This window comes from Synchiropus splendidus, chromosome 8 (assembly GCF_027744825.2).
Source record: "Synchiropus splendidus isolate RoL2022-P1 chromosome 8, RoL_Sspl_1.0, whole genome shotgun sequence".
In the NCBI taxonomy this organism is placed as follows: Eukaryota; Metazoa; Chordata; class Actinopteri; order Syngnathiformes; family Callionymidae; genus Synchiropus; species Synchiropus splendidus.
This window is the reverse complement of record NC_071341.1, coordinates 12,226,173-12,249,089: the sequence shown is the minus strand read 5'-3', so window position 1 is coordinate 12,249,089 and position 22,917 is coordinate 12,226,173. Positions and strand designations below refer to the sequence as shown.

Below are 22,917 nucleotides of genomic sequence, written 5' to 3'. Positions count from 1 at the left end.
TGAACATCACAGCTGCAGGAAGAAAAGGGGTCATTCTGTCTGCTCAGGAAGCATGAAATCACCTGGTGAGGGTAGGGATCACACAGATGAATACACTGAGTGGGAAGATTAATCTTTGGGAAACATCTGTCCTCAGAGAGGGATGCAGTGGCTGTTTCTCCCTGCCTCCTTCCTTATCAAGCAGCTACGCTTCTCTGGTTTCTTTTCTTTTGTTGCATATTAACAGGCTGTGTGCTTTTGGTAAACACCACCACTGTACACCACAGCATTTGTTTCACAAAATATACGGCCTGTGTATCTTTGTTAGCTTTTAAATGAATTAAAATACAACGGCTCGCTCATTGACCATCAGATTTACAGCAGCACATTTCGTTTGCATGTCAGGGAGCTGGCACGACTGTGTCACACACACACGCATGTACACATGCATGTATACATTGATTTCACAGCTGGATTGGTGTGAGTGGCTTCTCCAGGGGGTCAGAGCTGCGGTGGCCTCTATTTATCTGCCACAAAAGCGTAAAGTTCAACACACATTTCAATTCATTCAGTCTTTGGAATTTTCAAGAACTGTTTATAGTCAAGCAAGGTTATAGATGAATAAATGAAGGGGAATAGTATAATGGTGGAATTGAGCTGCTTGACAGAGGTCTACGAGCTATTTTGTCGTACTACTTCCATTATTATTATTACGCTTATTAAAAGTTTTAAACCATCAAAATGCACCTTCAGTTCATTTCAGCACTCAAAAAGCTTTTGAAATGAGGAAGACATGCAGCAGCTGTATTCTCTCTCTCTGTCCATTTGAACGGTGATAACATTTTTCATATCGACCAAATTTTCCAATGATGTCATAAAAGTCCAGGAGATTAATGCATCTACTACCTACTGTTTCACACACGCCGTACATAACTCAAATTCCAGAACAATTCTCCATGATCTAATACCTTTCATATTTATACTTTGAGAATGTCAGTCCCTGTTTGGAAATTCTCACCTCACAAAAGTTTTCCATGGTCACATGACATTGGCGTAACTTAAGCAGCGTGCTGGCCCATAGAATAAGGGCACAGCGGGAGCATATTGGCCCATATGAATGGGTGGTTCCGGTTACCTTACAGCCACTGCTAAGGCCAGTCGCCTTGGTAAACTGTGTTGTGCAAACTGTGATGAGCATAAAAGTCCAAAACAAGCGTTTATTTGGCATAAGCTTGAAGTGGCCATTCCTCCCACATGAGTGCTGTAGCATCCCAGCACAACATTGGAGTCACCAGTAGAGGGTGTAAGAAATGGGGGGCAGGCAATGCGAAGACTCAACAGACACTAGGTATCATGGTCAGGTTGCAGTTCAGGAAGGGGTAGATTTAAAACTAACTTAACAGAATGCTGTTGGAATAGGGCACTTAGTTTCCGACCCCTTGTTTTTAAATATGCAGTTGCACTGTCATGATGTGGCTTCCGACTTTAAGACTTAAATCCAACCTGGATTTTCCCATAGCAGCCATTTTAATTGGTTTAACTAAACTAAACTTCAGTGTTACACTGAGGCAGTGTGGCACTAGTCAGACTTGTCAGACCATCCTCTGTCTGGATCATTTCAGGCGCTCAATAATAGATAGGATTTTCCGTTTGTGTTGTCAACGACAGGCACTGATCTAATTTGCATTGAACCGCTGGAATAGAAGCAGCAAGCCAAAATGAGAAATAAATCATACGCCACTTTTGGAAGAACAAACAAACAGTGATGTGTTCTCAAGACAATTTGGCCGAGGTGCTGAGTCACAGAGACTCACTGTGCCCTTACTGACATTTCACTTATGAGTTTCCCACCAAAGTTGATGGGAGCACTCCGTCAAACTTCAAGCATGGAGTGCAGAGTCGCTCTGCAGGGAAGCTAGCCAAGCTAAACAACTGTGTGTGCCTTTTTTTTTCTTCCAGCATTTGCAGTTTTTCCACCAGTCTGAACACACTGCTGACGAACAGCACCCGTCAGAGCAGGTGCTAGGGAAGTAAATGTGACTTAGTCAGGGATTTAAGATCTGCACAGACAGCAGCGGTCTGTAAATGAAACTTAAAAATGTTTTAATTGCCTGGATTCAGCCTTATTTTTTATCTTTTCAATATTCATTTATCAATCTTGATATTTTTTTGTATTACTCCCTATTTTTGACGTGAAAGCCTCAATACTGTTACATTGTTATTGTCCATTGTAAGGCAATCGGAAGGATCAGAGTGTGTTTGATGTTTTCAAAACACCAGCAGGAAAAGTTCAGTTCCAGTTGGAGGGAGCCAAGATATGGGTGCTGAGTAGTGTGGTGGTCCTACGGTGCTGTGTAAAGAAGAACTTTGTCCGTGAAATATGTACGTACTGTCCACTTGTAGCGGGACTGTGAGACAGAGAGCACTGCATTCATGAAAGTTTCCAATCCAGAATTTTTTAACAGTTTCAAATTCAGGTGGCTAGCAAACGCTGCACCCGACTCCAAAACAACAACAGACAACGGTCGTTTCCGTCTCCGCATAACATAACAACACATGAGAAATGGTAGCTTGGTGAAATTAATGATTATTACTCGGGCAGTTAGCCACATTGTTCCCAGTGTCACGCTCGGACTGGCGAGTGTTGCTAGGCGTTAGCTGTGCTAACAGCCTGCTGCCGAGGAACCATTGATCTCACTTTCATGAGCCTCTCTGTGCTCCGTCAAGCGCTGGCGCTTTAAATGGTTTATTTAAATGTTCAATTTAAAGGCGCTTCCCTGCAAAGCATTTCCCCCGGCCTGTGCTGCAGGATGCAAACGTCACATGACAGATTGAAAGAACCTTCACGGCAGACATGCTGCTGCTTAGTGAGCAGCGAGTCGGGAGGAGCGGACGCATCACAACCAGCGGGGCTTCATCAGAACAGTTCCATAAGAGAAGACCACTCAAGCAGATATCATAATTTCCTCACTCATATCACGCATAGGTCATAATCTCAAGGGCAATAATTCAGACTATTTCCTGTCATAAGCGCGACTAAATAGAATCAGCACCCGAGAAAGCAGGTCTGTGTTGGAGGACTGACAGGATTGTCTCAGTTACCGAGGATAAGGCAGGATTAATGCTGGAGAGAGAAAGCGAGAGATTAGGAAGGTCCAGCAAGGACAGCTCCGCTCATCACTGCGAGCTGAGCCGAGCTGAGCTGAGCTGGTCGGGAGGAGTCGTGGAAACGACAGAGACAATCATTGCTCATTCACACCTGCTGATAGAAACTCCAGTCTGATTAGTGCACTTGAGACTCTGAGCCCCGTCAGCCCTGATTATACACTCGCTGCATCAGACACCTGCGTGCGGAGCTTCAACATCATCATCAGCAGCATCACTGCTATCACTCTGTGGTGATGGGCTCTTGATTTAAGCTCTCGTGGCCACTCCCACCAGGGGACACGTTCAGGGGAGGATTTGGGCTCGTGTTTTTGGAGAGACTCGATGTGGCGTCTTCCCTGAGTTGGACTTGACCTCTGATGCGCGCATTGTCTTTCTAATTGCGTGATTCATGGTTTGGAGCCACCAACTGAAAACGGCTGCTCACATCCGCCAGCTCCGATCGCTGCTGTGGGGGGGCGCTCTTTTGACACAAGTGGCTGGTTTCATAACACTTGAATTAAGTGCCCGCATTAGGCTTTAAATTAAAATCCTGTTGTCAGAAGAGGAAACGTCTGTGCTTCTTCTGAGAGAATCGACAGACTAAATGAACACTTTTGCTGACACTAATTTTGCGCCGCCTTGCCGCTTAAAAGCAGCTACTTCTAAAGCGTTACATGACAAACAATGACTTTCAACGGTGATTTTGTAAAGGCTCTTTCAACCTGCCTGGTAAAATTCATTGTGAGAGCAGAAATATGGAAGAAGGAGGACGATAAGGAGGATGGCTTTTTGGTTGAAATATCAGCCTTGTTTATTTGTCAGTGGCAGCATTCTCCCCTGTTCTCCATAATAATATGGAGCGTTCTCTTCTGGAAGAAGTTGCCAGATTATCTAGCCTGCAGACTCTATACCAACCAGGCTTTTAGCTAGGAGGGCATCCGGGCGTCTGCAAAACATGAAAAAAATGGACGCCTGATTCTCGACCGTAGCTTGGCCGCCAGATTACGCCGATATATGGCGGCATTTGGCGGCCATTTTTTCATGCTAGCTAAAAGCCTAGTACCAACCAAACTCTTAATCCTTATCTTGCCCATAGTTTCTGGCTTTATGCCTCACGGTTATTTCGAGTTTTTGATGCCTTTTAGATGCTGGTGTTGACTTTGTTCTCCAACCTCGGCGCGACTCCGGTTTTGTGTTTTTCAGTCAGATTAGCATTGCTCTGGACTTGGCCTTCATTAAGACTCATATCTAAATCTGCTTGTAGGTCCTCGGCATGAGGACGCCTTCACATATTTGTTAATTTTGTCTAATACTATTTTATTATTTTCATATTTTTGGTGCAAGTAAAGTGCTTTAGGTTAGAGGTAAAAGTTAGAGATGCTACAAAATTATTGTAGTTTTTGTTGAAAATTTTTAACCCTTACAAATAAAGCCTCCCAGCCCACCATGTACCTTTATTTATAATGGTGACTTTGGCAGATTTTCAAAAGGAAATTTACAACAAAAAAAAAAGGCTGACCAACAATTTTTTAAATTCCTGATGACCATCTCATAGTGACCTCTCTTGGGGTGGACAACACTCACTCAAACAGTGTTATTTGTTTTTGTCTGTTTTCACCTCTGACCGGAAGCGTACAAAAAAAAGTTTCATATTTCTGCTGCACGTCAGTGAGTCGTATAATATTCATCAGGCCAGTACTGGGCTCGTGGAGCTTGTGAAGTATCCACGAATATAGCTGTTGGCGTCCACACAAAAAGGCCAGTCAAGATAAATGACCATGTCCAACCTGTTCACTCGTGGCGGCACACAAAAGGTACAAATTGTCCAAACGTTCTCCCTGAGTACATTTTGACCTACAATTATCTTCTGGGCTGTTTGACAGCATCCCGAGGGGTTCCGGCAGAATAACCTCAGCTCATGTGCAGGTTGGCTCACAACGTCCTTCACCATGCACTCACCTATTCAGAATTACCCCACTCATGTTCTCACACAAACACATCAGTTCATATCACACAGAAAAAGGTCAAGTGTTGAATATCACATTCAAATATCCGGGATATGTATCTTGTGTTTTGTTGCACTTCGGAGGATTTATGTATCATGTCAAATCCATGATGTATTAAACTCAGGATCAGCGCTGGGTTTGTCTCCACGACTGCGCTGCGGCTGCATTAGTCTCCAGATCCGTCTGGCAGGATGCCGGAGCTCTGATAGAAAACTGAACAAATGACTCAAAGCTGCAAATTCCACTGGCAAAGCCAGCGACACAGAAATATATCCTCCTCAGCTCCCCCCCTCCCTCCTCTAATATTATCTAACAGCACACAGGTGAGACGCTGGCTTCACCATCTGGCCCATTCATTTTTGTGTCGCACTGCTGGATAGCAGCACCTGCTCTGAGACACTGGGGCTTCAGCAGGTGATGCGGTGTCGCACCTCCCGGCATCTATTAGTGCACTTTAACAGACCTTCTATTCAGGGGTTCAAGTCTCTTCTCAGGTGGCACTTTCATTCTCGTTTTATGGCTCTCAATTGTGTAATAGATTTAGCGCAACAGCAAAACATGACAGCAGCTAAATTTCCTAAGGGGCCACACTGTATCTTATACTGTTTGGATGGGCACCAAGAACAAAAAGAAAAAACAAGAAAAAAAATTGTAAAAAAGGACATAATAGATCAAACTAGATGAAAAGGAAATCACAAAGTGCTGTTAAACCATGACATTAATAATGAGCAAAAATGGTCGCTTGCTTGTTTATTATTTCGTTTTCTAAACATTTTATTTCAATATTAATCATAAATGAGCTACATACTAAACACATACATGTGAATCATGGCAGTGTTTTTCCTTCAACTTCTTTTAACATTTTACATAAGAAATTCACACGCATTAATTTAAACATAAATAAAAAGTTAGCTTCAAAGACCGCAAATAACAAACACCGTGAATTAGCTAGCTGTCAGAAACATGTTTACATGTTCAGGTTTATGGTTTTACGTTGCCCCCATCCGGGTATAAATACAGTGATAGGGTGAAGTGTGGTCCTGTGCCCCACTATGCCGAGATCTGGTTTAAGAGATTCGTGTTCCATGACAAGCTTTGAGTATAAACTTAGTATAGTCTATTCAGGTTTGGATTCAATGAGAAGAAAAATGTCCAAAGAATGAGTCATCTTCGGGCCTTGCCTTCCCTTGAACTCAGATCGGTTCAGCTTTCAAAAATCCACTGACAATGATGCAATTTTGAGTCCCAGGGGCATCTGAAAATTGTATTTTTATTTTGACATCAAACCATTTCTGGAGGGATGGGTTTCTGCTACCCATTGGTCTGTCAGCAAGGACACAATTCTGACTTTGACGTACTGTTCATTTTATGCATCATAAAGCAGTTGAAATCCACCGCCCTCCTCAGTCACAGAAGACAAAAATGTCCACCCTCAAAAATGCTGTCGAGACAAATCAGATGATTTTACAGCCCTACATGAAGATCGGCTCGCACCCAGATCAAAAGAGCTTCATCATCTTGTGGAGTTTAACTCTGTTAATGCTTGTTTGAAGACTCGATTTGATCCGGTGAGTCGGTATCTGTGAACCTGAGGATGCTGTTTTTCATCAGCAAAAAACAAAAGCTTGCAGACGCAGACATAAAACTCATTACTCACACTCCATCTTGAGCCGACAGCAAAAGTAGAAATTCATTCATCATTTAATATCCTTCTACATCATGATCATCACATCCCACGGCAGCATTAGGACAGACACTGGACCTTTATCAAAGCATCCTGGACTATTTGATTTTCCTACCAAAGAAGGTGAATAAGTGATTGTGCTGCTGAGCGGAGATGCAGCGTGTGACCTGAAGGCAGATCAGTCTTGGCTCAGAGCGTCAGCCGTAACTAAACCTAATACCGTGGCTCCAGATGAAGCTTGGCCTGCAGGGGTTAGCCGAATATCATCAGGCTGCTTATTAAATTTGAGGTCATCACCATGAAGATGGGCTCCTTTGATGTTGTTGGCAAAAACACATTATCCGGTCGATTTTGTAAACATTAGAGAAGTCATTTATAAGACATTGAAAATATCAAGTGAGCTCATTGCTTTTACTTGTGAGTTCAAATCCTGGTGCATAGAAAAGCAATGAAATACAGTGGTACCTCGGTTCTCGACCACAATCCGTTCCAGACGGCTGTTCGAGAAGATTTGTTCAAAATCTGAATGGATTTTTCCCATTACAATGAATGGAAAAAGAAATAATGCGTTCCAAGCCTGAAAATAGGCTTTTGTAGGAGTGAATGTAGAGTGTCTGCTGCAGGTGCGCTGTTCCTCTATGTGTGTGGCCGCTGCATGTGGGAGGGGTTGCAGAGTGAGTCACGTCTCTCCAGAAGTGAAGAGGTGCCCGGTGCGTGTCCAGCTCTGAATGTGCGCTTCTGTGCAGTTTGGCTGTGACAAAGTCATAAACCAAGTAACGCTCTGTCCCAGACTCGCCTCATCCCTGTCCCAGCTCCAGCCCACAACAGGACATCAAACCCTGGAGTGAGCGCTCCAGCCTCGGAGGTGTGGAGAGCGAGCACCTCCCCTGTGACACTCTACCACGGTCCAGTGCGGAGACAGGAAAGGTTTTACACCTCAATATGAAGATAAAAACAGTCAGTAAATGTAGCTAACGGGACACGTCTGCATACAGAGACTGACTAAAGTACATTGGGTTTCCGTTTGACTAAAACTAGACTAAATTGTTGTGAGTTTCAGTCGACTAAAACATGTCTAACAGAAATGATATTTGAATGATTAGACGTGACTTGGACTAACAATTGTCATTGGCACAAGGCTACATCTAAGACTAAATTGAAAAATAGGCGACAAAATCAACACTGGAACCTGCACTTAGACCTTCTTGAGATCATGGCCTCACGCAGCTCTCAGCAACTGTTAACAGCAATGACTATTGATGAAGAGCTCAAACTGGATCGCTGTTGGTCAAAGGAGGACTCACTGTTATTGATCTTTATAAATAAATAAGTACTTGTGAAAAATACATGAAGAAAAAGAGTGACTTCTCTGTTCCCTCAGACATTCAGGCCCAGAGTTTTACTATGAGTCAAGCCTTTGCTGCCTACGTGCACCAATGTTGCTCTACTCGCACTACTTTTCTCTGCCTGAAAGTGCCCTCTGCACAACCGGCTTCTCAACCAGAGGCTTCTAACAAAAGGACAGCAACGTTTCATCTTTGACAGTAAACAAGCAAGTTTTTTTTAAGGTGGTGGGTGTTCCAGTCATGTAACAGCGTGTGTTCTGACATGGCTCTGCTTTGACAAATTATTTTCTTTTTTTTGTCCAACATAAAACTGCAAAAACAATACAATATACATTTCAGCAGAGCAGTGGGCAAGCATCTTCCATCACAACTGAATCAGTCATTTCTTGTTCCCACATGTATACAAGAAAATGCCTCATTTTACATTATGCAAGAAGAGATGGACATAAATGAATGAAGAGGATCTTACATTTCGGTGAAAGCTCTCAGGAGAGCAAACAGTGACGACATCATGGTGAAATCCAACTACCGCCCCACGCCACCGGTGAAGTCACAGTATCTGAAACATAAGGAGCAAAATACATTAAAACATGAGCTTTCAAAGACTAAAAATATACACATGAGAAGTGAAAACATGTTTCCAGAAAGGCCTTCCTTGGGTTTGTTGATGTCTGTGTTGGTACATTTCTCATTTCTATGGCCGACAGCCTGAAGGCCAAAATCAGGTGCTGGATCAGTTTGAGAGACAAAATGTCATGACTATGACATCAGTTGTCCTTGTGATAAATGTTCGCTGGACACCCAAAGATCACATATCACAACACAATTGTTTATTTTGGAAAAGTAATTGTTAAATAACAAGCTAAAAAAGTGGCTAGCGAAGGCAAAGTAGTGCTTTCTGATAACGGTCAGAAGCTTATTAACTCCAGGCTGAGCTGATCCAAACCTTCTGGCATTGGGCAGTGGACAGCATGAGCACCCTGTGTGGTCCGCCGCTACACAGTCAGACTCACAACAGCACGATGAACTGTGTGTTCTCACACCGGGACCGAGGCACGAAACTTGAGGTTTGCTGGTGAAGGCCTACAGTATCAGCATTTTATTTGCCATGGATTTGGTTACACTTTATATTTAGGTCTCAGCTATAATGTTTATAATCATATATGGTAACTCATAACAAAGAATTTGAGAGAAGAATGTTATTTCTAATAACTTTACACAGTGAGGGTGAGGTTATTTGACACCTTAGCAGTACGAGTGCATTTGACAAGCCAGGTGAAAATAGTTTATGACTCAAACTCCCTAGTTTTGGAAACATTTTAACTCCTATTTCTTCTTGTGGCAATATGCTTTTTTCTCTCACCATTGTCTCTCATTAGGATTAGCAATCGCCCCAAAGGCTCTTTGTCATCTTCAGCCTGTGTAAAGCAAGATAGAAATACATATTTCAGTATGTCTGGGTCACCGCTCTAATGGACGTCTATGTGACTCAGCAGCGACCAAAGAAATACAGTCAACATTCTGGAGAAGCAGCAAAATATTAACCAAACCAGTTGCATATTCAACAGAGGGCAAGACACCAGACAAAGCTGCAGAATTCAAAATATGCAAACTGAGCCAAAAGATGACAAAGAAAGTCTTTGAACAAGATTCATATTGCCACGGAGGGAGAGCTTTGTTCACTTAGGTTGGCTGGTGGATTCTTCTCTCACATTTGCGTCAGTTTACTAGCAGGTCAAGATATGGAGAAAGACACATTCTGCATTTATATCAGCGGCCAACTGAAGCCTGTAGGATGGTTGGATGATTAAGTTTGGCTCACTACAAAATGACTGCAATATGGCCTGATGTGACCATCAGGAATGAACGTGATAATCTTTGATTCCTCCCAACAGCCCGTCATTACTAATCTTTGCTCCTTCTGCAGACGGTGGTTGCCTCAGTTGCCAAAAGCGTGAAAGAAAAAACAAGCTTCATCAGACAATCAGCTGATTGGCCGTTCAAGCTCTCTGTCCTCAAGAGGCGGCCGGGGACGAAAAATCCATCTGTTGGCGCATCGCCGCAGAATAATAAGAGAATTTGAAATTGAAAAACGTGTCATAAGACATTTATCACTTGTTGTTTGGACTTTTATAGAAAACAAAACTCTGCCCAAGTTGGAATCAGGAGCACAAGACAAGACAAGGTTCATCTCGCTGCCACTTTAGCTTTATTGCTTTAAAAAAACAAACAAAACAAAACGCAGGAGCCGGGCGTCTGTAGAAACAAAAGGGTAATACAAGCGAACTGCTCCACACTTTCCTTTGATCTCAGCAGCCACTTTAATCTGCTGGAGTTGGGAGAGGATTCTGAATGCATCAAGAGAAATGTTGCACTTTGTGCCTCTATTTTAGAACCAAGAACATACAGAATTAGGAAGTCAAATTTGTATTCTGTTTTCATGTATTATGTTTAGATGTAATGCATTGTTGAATATGTGTGGAGGGAACTGATGAGCTGGGTTGTGTTGCTGTCCTCCACTCAGGAACACAAGTCAAGCTCTTGGTCTGGTCAGGATGGAATGTATTTAGGCTCTCCTGATCAAAAATCCGGGACATTTTCCAAAAGAAAATGCAACCATTTAAGTCCTTAGCAGTGAAAACTGCTGCTGACAGTAACCTGTGTGTGGTTTTGACTACAACACATGATGATATGATGCCATATTGGTTTCACTGGATCTGTAGTCTGGATGCCTGAAATCGCTCCATCGATATGGTACACGTTCATAAAACTATGGCTGGAAATAAGATAAGAACAGAGGCGTTTTCATGTGGACAAAGTGACGGTGTATCTGCTGCCAAAATATTCAGTAGCTATGCTCCTGTGCCAGTTATTGTGTCAACATTTTTCCTGTCAGACATCACAACATCGAATTCTACCTCCTGTGTTGACAAACAAAACACTCAAAGAAAGCTTATTTCTAGGCGCAAGCATCGATGCATTAACTTATCAAGCGGGGTGAGAATGTGTCATACATGGCCCGGAAAATAAACAACGGTGTTCATCCGTGCAGGAGAAGCTCAAGTAGGGCGCGTTCAAGGAACCGATTTGGGGCAAGCGACCTAAAACAATATATGAACAAGCGGGGGAATTGCAGAAATGCTCATTCACATGAGCCTTCGCATAGAACAGCTGTGACAGCAGGACGGAGTATCAGGTGCTATATTGCAGCGACCCAACAGGACGTCCAAACCAGGGCGAGAAGAAAATGAATTGCAAATACCGTTCTTCGCTTTCACACTTACAAATTTATGTGTGGGTTGATGGTTTATCACAAAGCAAAAACAAACTGTCCATTTTGCATCACCTAAATCACAGCGTTAAACAGCCAAGTAAGTGACAGTGCATTAATGTCTTCTGACTTTAACTGCTCTAATTCAGCTTACTTCTCCGTTTCCTCCCTGACTTACCTGCTTCCCTATGTTACTTCACTCTTCAGTGTCTCCCCTGGGACCCAACTCTTCTCAGCCTACTTTACCTTCACTCAACATTGCTTTTGCTCACTCAATATTCTGAACTTGTGTGTTAAACTCTCATTCTTCCCGACTCTGCTCACTACTTTCATTCTCTTCGGGTCCTTCCGCTTGTCTTCAACTGTTCTATGTGTCATCTGGGTTCACTCATAGCAAATCTTCCGAGGTGGCAGATGTCTATTGAGAAGTGAAACATAGATGGGGAGAGAAGAATGAGCTCTCATGAGAGGTACAAGACAAGGAGGAAGAAGATAAAATAGACCAATATACAGGAACAATTGAAGTCTACGACCTATGACGTCTTCAAACTTGAAACATGTGACCACCCGTGTACATGCTGAGCCTCCAGTGCTGTCATAGTAGTTTTTAGAAGTAGAAGTTTCTTTGTCACTTTTGTATTATTTTTAATATATGACATGGTTGACGCAAATATCATTTGTTAATTCCCTGTATGTTTTAAGGAACCTTTTAATCCTATAGAATCCCCAAAGCTGTGCACCATTCTCCATGACATATGTGATGTTACAACAGGATACAACAGGATAAACCACTACTCTTTTTAACCTTAATTTTCTGACTTAATAGAATTAATAATGACTGACGTAGAAGCATTGCTGATGAGAAAGAAAATGCTGCCACCCTTTCACCTGAAGAAGAGCCGTTCAGTTTTACTGTATCTGTGCACCGAACGTGCATCAACGCGCGTCATCTTTGAGACAAGGACGCTCCCACCCAGGACTCAATTTAATATCTCTGCATTTGAACAACTATTTCAATGACACCTCACGTCATTGTTAGGCAAGAGCGCCACCTACTGAGCACTGAAAATGAGGACACTGTTTCATGAAGCTTCATCAGCCCATCACTAGATGTGTTGTGATGTCACACATAGAGATGAACTGCGCAACTGTCCAATGTTCAGACAAGGTCAGTGAGATCGACAAGATCACGGCCAAGACTCATCATCAATTTTTGACATGAAATCTGGATTTATGTGACGTACATCCAACGAACATCCTTAAGTCGTCCTGTCACGCTCACAAGCAGGTGTGGAGTTGCCACAGGGGGTAAAAAAGATCTGCTGGATACAGAGGGGCAAGACCATTTCATGCTTTAAAAACGAACAGAAGAATAATCCAGCGTTTTTCAACCGGGGTGCTGCAGCACACCAGTGAGCCGTGACAGAGGTGTTTTGTCGGGAAATGATTCAATTTCAACTCATTTGTTTGGAGATAGAGGTGGGCGATATGATAACATTAAATCATGACAATTGGCATCACGTTCTTATTGTCATGATGAGGAGATCACATGGATTTGCCCACATTTTTTTGAATAAGAATAATTGTTTTTATGAAGCAAGTTCAGGCAAATAATGCTAAGGATTTGTCTGGAAACTCAAAACTACAATAAAATCATGCAAAACAGAACTGATAAAATAGAAACCCTTGCTTAAAGTGAGTAAATAAATAAATAAATCCTGATATATTTTGCCATATTGCCTGCACCTTTCTGGACACATTTGAAACAAATACATTTTCTGCAATTTGTTTCTGCAAGTAGCATGGCAAAATAACAACAGAGTGTCACTAGCTACGGTTTTTCACAAATGAATAGGGATTTTCTATTGGACTTAAAGCCCAAAGTGCGCTTTTTTCAATGAACCAAGGGTGCCGTGGCATGAAAAAGGTTGAAAACACTGAAATAATCAATTGTAAAAGTCAGACAGCCACTGGAGAGAAAAAAAAAGCCATGTTTCACAATGACGGCTCCAAATGGCTCAAGGTAGAGCAAGAAAAAGAGTGACCCTAAAATGGAACCCTGAGGAACGCCACAGGAAAGAGGTGCAGTGGAGGGTGCAGAGTCCAGCTGTTTTATGCTCATAGCTCTGTTGGACAAGTAGGAACCAACATGATTAAAAACTCGCAGTCAAGGCTGTTCATTGTTGCCACTGACGAAGACATTCTTTTTTTTAGGCAGTGAGAACACAAAGAGTTGCTCCATGTTGTTTAGGAGCAGCATCTTTAGATGAAATGCTAAAAGTCGGCCTCTTATCTGCTCCAGCTGTCAGTCGGTGACAGCACCGCTCCAAGATGAAGCAAAAGAATGTTGGGGGGGAGTGACAAACACATGAGTCATCCCACCTAAACATGGTGTCTGTCACAATTCCGAGAGAAACACGAGCGTGGAGACATGTCTCGCAGTTTTTAGAGCAAATGTGTGATTTAGAGAGAAAGAGAGAGAGAGAGAGAGAGAGAGAGGAAAGTGACGGCAGTTATTGTGTTCAGAGCTATTTGTCACTGCTCCTCAGAGTCGAAGTCTCGCTGGTGTTTTGTTAAAAGCTCATTATTGTCCGCTGGTTGCAGCGACTGTGGAGGTCTTATCAGAGAGAGATACTGAATGAAGTGGGACTCTGGAGCTGCAGCGGTACCAGGAAAAACAATGGACTATTTATCTATTTATTCATTCAGGATATAAATGTCAATCAGATAAGAATGTGTGGATATGTGTCATGCATTGTGTGTATTTTCACAAAAAAACAAATCCCTATCTTTGCCTCAAAATTGTTTTTAATCCACATATTACTTGCTCTTATCTTTGGTCATTTTTCAGCTTTGCATGTATTTTAAATTCTATCTCATTCAATGTTTTTTTTCTTGTTATTCTGATGTACTATTGCTTTTATAATATGGCTTTTGTTCTGATCATATTTGCATCATAATGTCAGAATGCCACCAGATATGGATGCTATCAGTCCATTGAATGGGTTGTTTTCACCGTACATATTTCTCATTGTACGGGCCAGTATGCTCCATCATCCAGTGCATGCCAACGTCACATGACCAAAGAAAACAAAAAATATTTTAGACGATGTCCTGAGAGTGAGAGTCGCCACAGCCAGTCATGTGACCACCAGACAGGTTTAAGACAGCATGCAGGAGCCCAACCAAGAACCCAGACCATAGTGGACAGCGACTTACATCTACATCCTGGCGAGAACCAAGAACAACTGAAGAGTTCAGATGCTGAAATGACAGTGTTATCAAATGTGAGGAACATGTTTTTGAGATTCGTGTCAGTGTCAGTGTCAGTGTCTGCTAATCATTCTATTGTGTTAATTTAAGTATTGTGGAGATACAGCCAGCCAAACCAGTTAGCTCCAACATTCACCACTCGCAACGGTAGCCACTAGCGGCTAATGCAGAGGTGGGCAGTTAAATTTCCTAAAGGGCCACATTATAAACCGTAACTCTTGTGAGGGGCCATCATACCAAAAGAAAGGCGGCGATGACTACGAAACATGATGGAAAAAAATCTTAAGTAACAAGGACGAAATGAACCAAAAAAGGTTCATTGGAAGCAAGGATATTAAGAAGTGTACATATGACATGAAAAAATAATAATTTTTCATGCATTTTATTTGCATAGAAATCATAATAAAACTATGGACGAAACATCAAAGATCTTAAAGTATATTTTGAATTTTCTTTCAACAAGTTTTGAGGAAAATACTGAAATGACAAACAAAAAGAAGAAACAACAATTGCTGGCTAAAACGGAGAAAAAATTATGACTTATAAGTTGTACAGTTTTAGTCTGACCTCACGAGGGCTGCAAAAACACTGACAAAGGGCCGCATAAGGCCCGCGGACCACACTTTGCCCAGGTCTGGGCTAATGTTATCTGTGATTTCGACATTTTGCAACGGTCCTTCCTCTTAAGACTTTTTTTTTGAGACTTCAATCAAACTAAACAAAAAAAAACAATAGCGAGTCAGATGGTTCTTTGCCTTTTAAGAGCCACTAAAACCAGCAGTGTGGGGGAATGGAAATCTGCATCAAAGCATAGGCGGAGGGCACCAGCAGATGCACTGACATTTCCACCCATTACCACGCTCCACAGAGTACAACCTCGCTCTGTGCTCATAAGCTGTCGCTGATCCTGTCGGGGGGGAACACAGCACGCTGCTAAAGTGGCTTCATTTTAAAGACAAAAGCACAGGATGAGGATGGCTTTCAAAAGAGCCACCGTATCGGAGGCAAATTGAGTATCAAAGTTGCGAGAAAAACACTGAAAAAGCAACGATGAGTCACAATCCGCCAGAGTTTCAGTGTTTTTGCAATAATGTATGGAGAATTAATCACTCATCCCATCTTGACACAGATTGACGGTAATGCTGGCATGTCACTTCTGTCGCACGTACGCCCACGCCGGGGTCTTCAGCAGGGAGCTGTCGTGTGTTGATGCCGCAAGCCACTTAGTCACCAAAACATCTCAGGACGAAGGCGCCACCAAAAGATCTGGTCCACCCCAAACTGCCTCCACTCCACTGGTGACTTGGATCTACAGTGTATTTGCCATTTTCATTCTACTGTCTTGGAAGGACAGTGTCCTGGAAAAATGAATGTCCGACACAAAATGAAAATCCTGTTAACACTAGAAAATCAGTATCTGCGTCTTGCTCTGTCTTTTCTGTAGCAGGGCTTCGTTCTCACCTCCCTGGTTTGTTCCCACTCCCTCGGTGGGGAGGAGAGACAGACGCTGCTTAGCTAACCCTCCTGCTGGCTTAGTGTTAGTTTAAGTGTCACATTGTCACTTGTGGCCACAAGTCGACTGACAAATGGCCAGTGCTGAAGATTTATCTCACGTTATATCTGACTAACAGTGGGACGTCTGCGGCACGATGAAAAGAAACAGTTGGTTGGCAGTTTTAGTCATTATATGCAGCCAGATGTCTCTTGCGAGGGGCTTAAAGACCACAAATACTGTCAGATGAGCATCGCCTACTTGGGTTTATGAGGAAAGATGCAAAGCAATATATTTTTCAACATGGGTGGAAGATGAAAGGAGGCGTGTATGGTCAGTTTTTAAGTCAAATATGTGAAAAGATTTTGTTTGTTTATTCACTTTCTACTGGTTATTGCAGACTGTGGCCCATCCCAGCTACTAGGGCGAGTGACACACTGGACAGCAGTCCATCATGGGGCATGGGTCATATACTCAAATAATCCAGAATCACTGGGAAAGCGAAGAACTCAGGGGAAACCCATAATAGAAGAAAGGGAGAACATCTGAACTCCACCAAGAACAGAGGAGCAGCACTAACCACTACAACATCATGCTGCAGCGCAAGCTCTGCTATCGCTTCCTCTGTGCGTGCTGTGCGAGCGCGTCCCGTACCACTGCTGCCGCCTGCAGTCCCACACAGCTCATTGCTGCCAGTATTTCAAAGTCCAAAACAATCCACTGAATTATAGCCAAAAAAAAAAAACCCAAACAAATATGGCGTAATAATTGAGTAAACACATCACAACGTGGGAGGAAGTGAGCGGCTTGTCAGTGGGCTGAATTAAAATGAAGGCCGTTGGCCATGGAATACCAGGAAGACGTGGCAGAAAATGAATGAGCGAACAAATTGAAATTCAAATTAGTTAATGATCGAAGGAACAGGAATGAATTATTGTCTTGTTTGTCATTGCATCATGTACATTCCTCAGTAGTTTTTTTTTTAATCATTGCATTAACACCATATATAAATATAAATGATTCTCCAAATACAAAAACACCTATATTCTCCAATGCAATAGTTTTAGACTTACTGTAGACATCAATTTTAATGTATCTGTATCTGTACCTCTCACATGACCCAAGCTCTCTACATTCTAAAGTGAATCCGGAGATAACAGAAGTAAATATTTTATGAATGCTGTGTTTTCATTCAGAACGTTACATTGTTTGGTTGCCAACACTCTTGACGGCTCTGCATCGAGGAGACTGTTTCTGCTGCCTCAAGCACTGTACATCCAGATGGATTGTTCTAAGACACATGATTTAAAAGTAGCGGCAGTAGCAGTCATAGTAAGAGTACTTCGATATATAAAAAAAGAGTCACCTTAATGGCCTCTGAATGTGTTAAATGAGGGATTTGGTCACTTTAATAGGAAAAACTATTTCATTTTTATAAACATGGATGGGAGAAGGCTGTGAAAAAAACAATGTTTTTGGATTTACGCCATATTTCACTGGCGGTCATGTACAAAGTTATACGTTTGATTAGGGATGAAAATACACTTCCTTCCTCTTCTTACAGTATTTTTCTGTTCCGTATTTCAGATTCAGATAAGTCCACCCTATTCTCCACGTCTTCTCCAGTAAAGCAAAAAAAAAGATAAGAAGCACTCCCACAAATAAACACACCTGAATGCACACTGAACCACACGACACAATGATGATTGATTGTGTTTGTCTGAGTGACCTTTAATATGTTGCACCCGATGGAAGAGCACTGAAGGGACAATCTGGTTTTCAACAGGCTCAAGTGTGAAAAGAAGTGTGTGCTCTGCTGTGTGTGTGTATATATATATATATATATATGCACTGTTGCTTGGGAACTACTGTGCCTTAGTTAGGTGAAAACTGAATGATCAGAAATACATTTTTAGAACAAGAGTGACGTGTGATTTGCCCAGATTACTTTCATGAGAATTCAGAGCAATATTCTTGCAAATAGTGACCTTTTTTAGTCAGCTGGGCTTGACATCACCTCCCTTCAGCTTCCACCCAAGTCTTTGTTTTAGCTTTCCTTTAATGACCTGCTGCATTATTTACATGTCGGGGTTATTTTCAGGCTTCCTCAATAATGTATGCACGACGTCTTAAATGAAGCTTGAACGCAACAAGGAAGTCTTTGATAGCTTAACCGCCTCGTGAAAGTGAGTTATCGCCCAGCGCAAACGCTTTTCTGGCCGGCAGGATGGAAAACTGATGCTGGATTCAGATACCAGCGTCTCGCATGTGTATTTTTGTTTTCAGTATTTAAATAGCCCGGTGTGCTTGGCAGCATGATGTAACGCAGTTATCCTGTAAAGATCAATTTCCCATTAGCGGTGCGGTCTGACCCTTCGGGATGAAAAGAAAACAGATGCCAGCACTTTGGCGTTCAGAGCCTCCATCCATCCGATCATCAGCTGCTATTTTGACTCTCTTCTCTTGTTTCAATTTCACCTTGATCGAACGCAGGTGCTGGACTCTGGAACAGGGATTGTAGCTTTACGAAACAAACTCAAGATTTAATACTAGAATTCACCCATGTTTCACATTAGTAAACACAGCCATTTAATAATTTATATTGTATTTTTTATTCAAGTTTTTTTAGGGACAGAATTTAAGTGATGCCACACCAAGTCATTGCTTTGAGTAAAAAGTACTTTTCCATTTAATTAAATTGAATTAAACATTGATTTGCAATTATTTTGAATTAGCATTAAACAGAAATCCTTCCTCACGGGGCAAAAATGAGTGCGAGTTGTAATCGCTGCTAATTTATTCAAGGGAAAGTACTTTTCTGAAGCATTTTGAAGCCTCTGATAACAGTGATCAGGTACTATCACTCCAGGAAGTGTTTTCAATGTTTACATTTCTGCCGCAGTTTAGGTTATCTATCTCCAAATAGCACGTTTTTACAAGCAGGGAGCGTCTGAGCTGCCAGATTGCAGCACACAGGCTTAGCTGTGAAATTGAAAATTAAAAGGATGCTTCAGGCAAGGTTGGTTACAGCAGCTGAATGACTATGATGTGCTGTTGTCTGAACCAAACAAGGTAAATATGTTCAAATGGAATCATGAGGTATTAGATTGTATTCCAGGGAGGAAGACAGAAAAGGAATAGAGACTTAGTGAGGAACGTGGGAAGGCTCAGCACATTTAAGTCCCTCCGTCAAAGAGAGTGGATGGTGTGAACAGGCTACGCAGTCGGAGGGCTCTTCTCGGCTCACTTTAATGTCATCTGGACTGATGATGTCTGAGTGAAACAAGCACAGTAAAGGACAATCCTGGCCCACGAGGTCCGAAAACTTGGGTCCGACATGTGTGACAAACCTCTGCCTCCATGGAGCCATGGACCGAGGAAGTGGACGGCCCTAATGCACTTACATCATTCCTAAACTCAATTCACTCTCAGCATGTGAAACAAAAATGGAATCAATTCCCTGAGAAGGGTGTGAACACAGGTCAGAGCATATGGTCACCAGAAGCACCATAATATCTGCTCGACGGCACTAATAGGATTGCCGTGTTGTTTGTGTGCTGCGTCGACGGTAGTCTTGTAATGAAATTATTTCAGCCCCAAAAGTGTCACCTCAGCGCACGTCAGCTCTGAGCCTCCGATCTGGCACTTGATCAGTGTTGGTCGTGTCGCCACCCATTAGCCTGTCACAGCGTCTTACATGGGTGTTTGGAGACGCTGACAGTATCACTGAACACGGAGGGGAGACGGTCCGCGGAACACGCAGTGGGGGCGTGACTCCTACACAGCAGGACGCGCATCAAACGTGTGAACTCAACAGGCCTCTCCGAATGTGGACTTGTGATTTAAACCTTTTACCTTTTGAAGACAATGAATCAGAAAAGAAAACGATTAGTTGTCATGTCAGCGTCAGAATAAGAAATGTTAAATAAGCCATGCCATAACCAAAGAGACAATAATAACTAAAAAGGAAAAGAACAAAATGGCATTTTTCTACCCCTTTTTTCCACTTTTAGTATTCGTATAATCTTAAATGGTTGACATTTGGACTTTGAAAACTCCAAAAACATAGATTCATACGTATAATTCATCTTGATCTGAAGAGCTGCGTGATGCCTGACGTGCGTATTAAGAAGTGTGAAGGGTTCGTCTGTTCACTGTTGAGATATAATGCAGAATGCAACGCTCCGATAAGTCTTCATCAGTCTCACTAAGCTGCTGCGTCCTGTCCGACTTCAGGGTGAGTGGACGATTAAACTGCAATCTTATTACGGGCCAGTCTTAATGCTCATATGAAATGTAGCTCATTAGGTGGTGCTGTCATGAGACGGCTGATAAACATCTGCTGCGCTCCAGCAAGGTCCGGAATATTAGTTAGTTACACTCATACATATACAGCCAGTTGGACCCACTGCAAAGTCTGTGAATAACATGGGCTTTTCATTAGGGATGGGCGGATGAGGCTTCGTGAAACAGTGTCATCATTTTCAGAGATCCATAGGTGGCGCTCTGCTTTCAAAATGATGAGATGCGTCATTGAAATGATTGTTCAAATGTAAAGATGTCAAAGCAGAGGGTGTCATCCAGTGGGCTCTGAAAATGAGTACACTGTTTCATGAAGCCTCGGTAGCGCCTCACTACTTTTCATGAAAATGAAAACCTGAAAAACTTGCCCTGTGATAAAGAGATAAAACGTGCAGGCACTCATTCATTCAAGGTGGACCTTGAAAGATTAACATCTTGACTGATGCCAGTGTTTTTGTCAAATCCCGACAGTCGTCTCTACTAGTCCGACCTGCCTGAACTCTCCTCTTCGCCTCCCTGATCTTTGTCCAATGTGCAGCTGCAATGTGATTACAAAATTCTGTAACTGACATTGACATGTAATTAAAATAAGATCATCAATCTCCAGTATAGGAGATGGGTCCGTGTATGATTCGTTGAATCATTGAATAAATAGTTGGTTTTCAACACAGTCGTTTGAAGCCCTCTCCGTGCACCTCATAGCGCCCCCTCATTGTTGTGTGTCAACCTGACCAACGTAAAAAAATAACCGGTGGTAGTTAACTTTAGAAAAATAGCTTTTATGTGTGTGATACTCGATCACCCAGGTATTAACCTGGAATAAAGTCAAGATTCTCTCTGTGGTCATGTCTTCTCCGCGCCTGATTTCTCGTAACAACACGATCCGCTTCATCTTCACCATTGGCACTTTCTGCTTGTTGTGCGTTTCCCTTCCAGTTCAAACGACTGTGCTAAAAACCCAACTATTCAATCCAAATGACCCATCCCCAGAGTATTTTTGCTTTTGTTATTCAGTTTTCACCACAAAATCTACTGCACAAAAAAAAACGATTTGTTTTTTTGTCTTATGAAATTCATTTATAAAACAACGAGAACATTATTCGTATCATTTCAATTTTCACTACACAACAAGAATTGAATGAACGAATCATACATGGACCGAGATGGAGCTCATCCATAGCATGGATTTAAAGTTGAAGAACTTTATAGACTTGGTTTATTTGAACACTGCCCACATACAAGGACGGAGGAATGTCACAGCCTGAACGGAGCCAGTATCTGCGCTGGCACCAATGTTATCAGCAGACTTCGGTTTTCAATTTCATGATGAAGAATAGAACACTTTAGCATCAAACAAACTAGTGGAACAGATCCAGTCAACATGATATCTGTAGCCCACTTATCAACTGGCTTGTCTCTCGTGTGTCTTGGTAACTGGACACCAAATATTACGAATTATTGCATGCACACAACGGCAACTATTGTGGGACACGGCCAGTCGATGTGTATTCTGCGTGTCAGACAAAAGCATTTCTCTGTCTGGCTGTGAGCTGATTGTATCCGTATTGATGTCCCAGCCTCTTGTGATTTCCGCTGATTCAGTTTGCATGTAGATAACGGTAAGTCATGTCAGCCTGCATTATGCTCCGTCGCAAGTAAATACGCGGCTATATTTGTCCTTTGCTCAGATTATGCACGTACGCATGTCACACGCTGGCATGCTAATAAGCAGGAAACATAATGGAAACATTAATGATACGTGAGAGGAAAGACATGATGTGGAAATACACAGTGTGGTTGCAGATAGATCCAATGGGCTTTTTTTTTAAACAAAGAAATGATGATGTTGAAGATTTATTGCAGTCATTACGCACTTGGTTGGTTATTAGGCCTGCACGATAAATTGTTAAAAACAAAAAAAATAATTTCCAAAGGGTCTGGATTTGCTTCACAAATGCTACTTTCCATTGTGAGTTTTATGCTCCCAAGCGGCACTGCTGGCCACTACTTTCCCACGATGCTCATGGCTTCACCTTTAGCCAATGACAAAGTGCCTTGTAGTCACGTGATTCCCATGACGTGAACGCGGTAGTGTTTGGATAGCTCGGTGACAGAATAGAAACTGAAGGAACTAGTTACGAGAATCAACCCAGCAGTCAGTCTCAAAACGAACATGTTCTGAAAAAAGGCTGGCATTGTGTTGTGTCTGCATTTTGGATTCAAACCGGATGACAAGCGTCAATGTCAAGTGATTTGCAAGACGCTTCGCTCGTTTTTCGCTCGTCGCAGCACCACGAGGTAACACCACAAATCTTTATCAGCACCTCAAACATCATGTTTGGTGCTGCAACTTTTTTTTGTCATGGTTTATGTGCAATAAACTTCATATTTCACGAGGAAAAAAAATTGTGGCCGAG

At 42.3% G+C, this 22,917-nt stretch overlaps 1 protein-coding gene across 5 annotated transcripts in view; it reads right to left on the bottom strand.

Moving 5' to 3' along the window:
• The window catches only part of sphkap (SPHK1 interactor, AKAP domain containing), an 83,324-nt gene that overhangs the window by 41,014 nt on the left and 19,393 nt on the right, over positions 1 to 22,917 (bottom strand). For 4 of the 5 annotated variants that reach the window (XM_053873996.1, XM_053873999.1, XM_053873998.1 and 1 more), the window contains exon 2: positions 8,632 to 8,721. In XM_053873996.1, coding sequence (XP_053729971.1) covers positions 8,632 to 8,675 — 44 coding nt within the window. In that variant the 5' untranslated portion in view covers positions 8,676 to 8,721. Of the gene's footprint in view, positions 1 to 8,631; positions 8,722 to 9,525; positions 9,544 to 22,917 lie in introns of those variants that run through there. The other variant, XM_053873997.1, reaches the window with a different exon arrangement.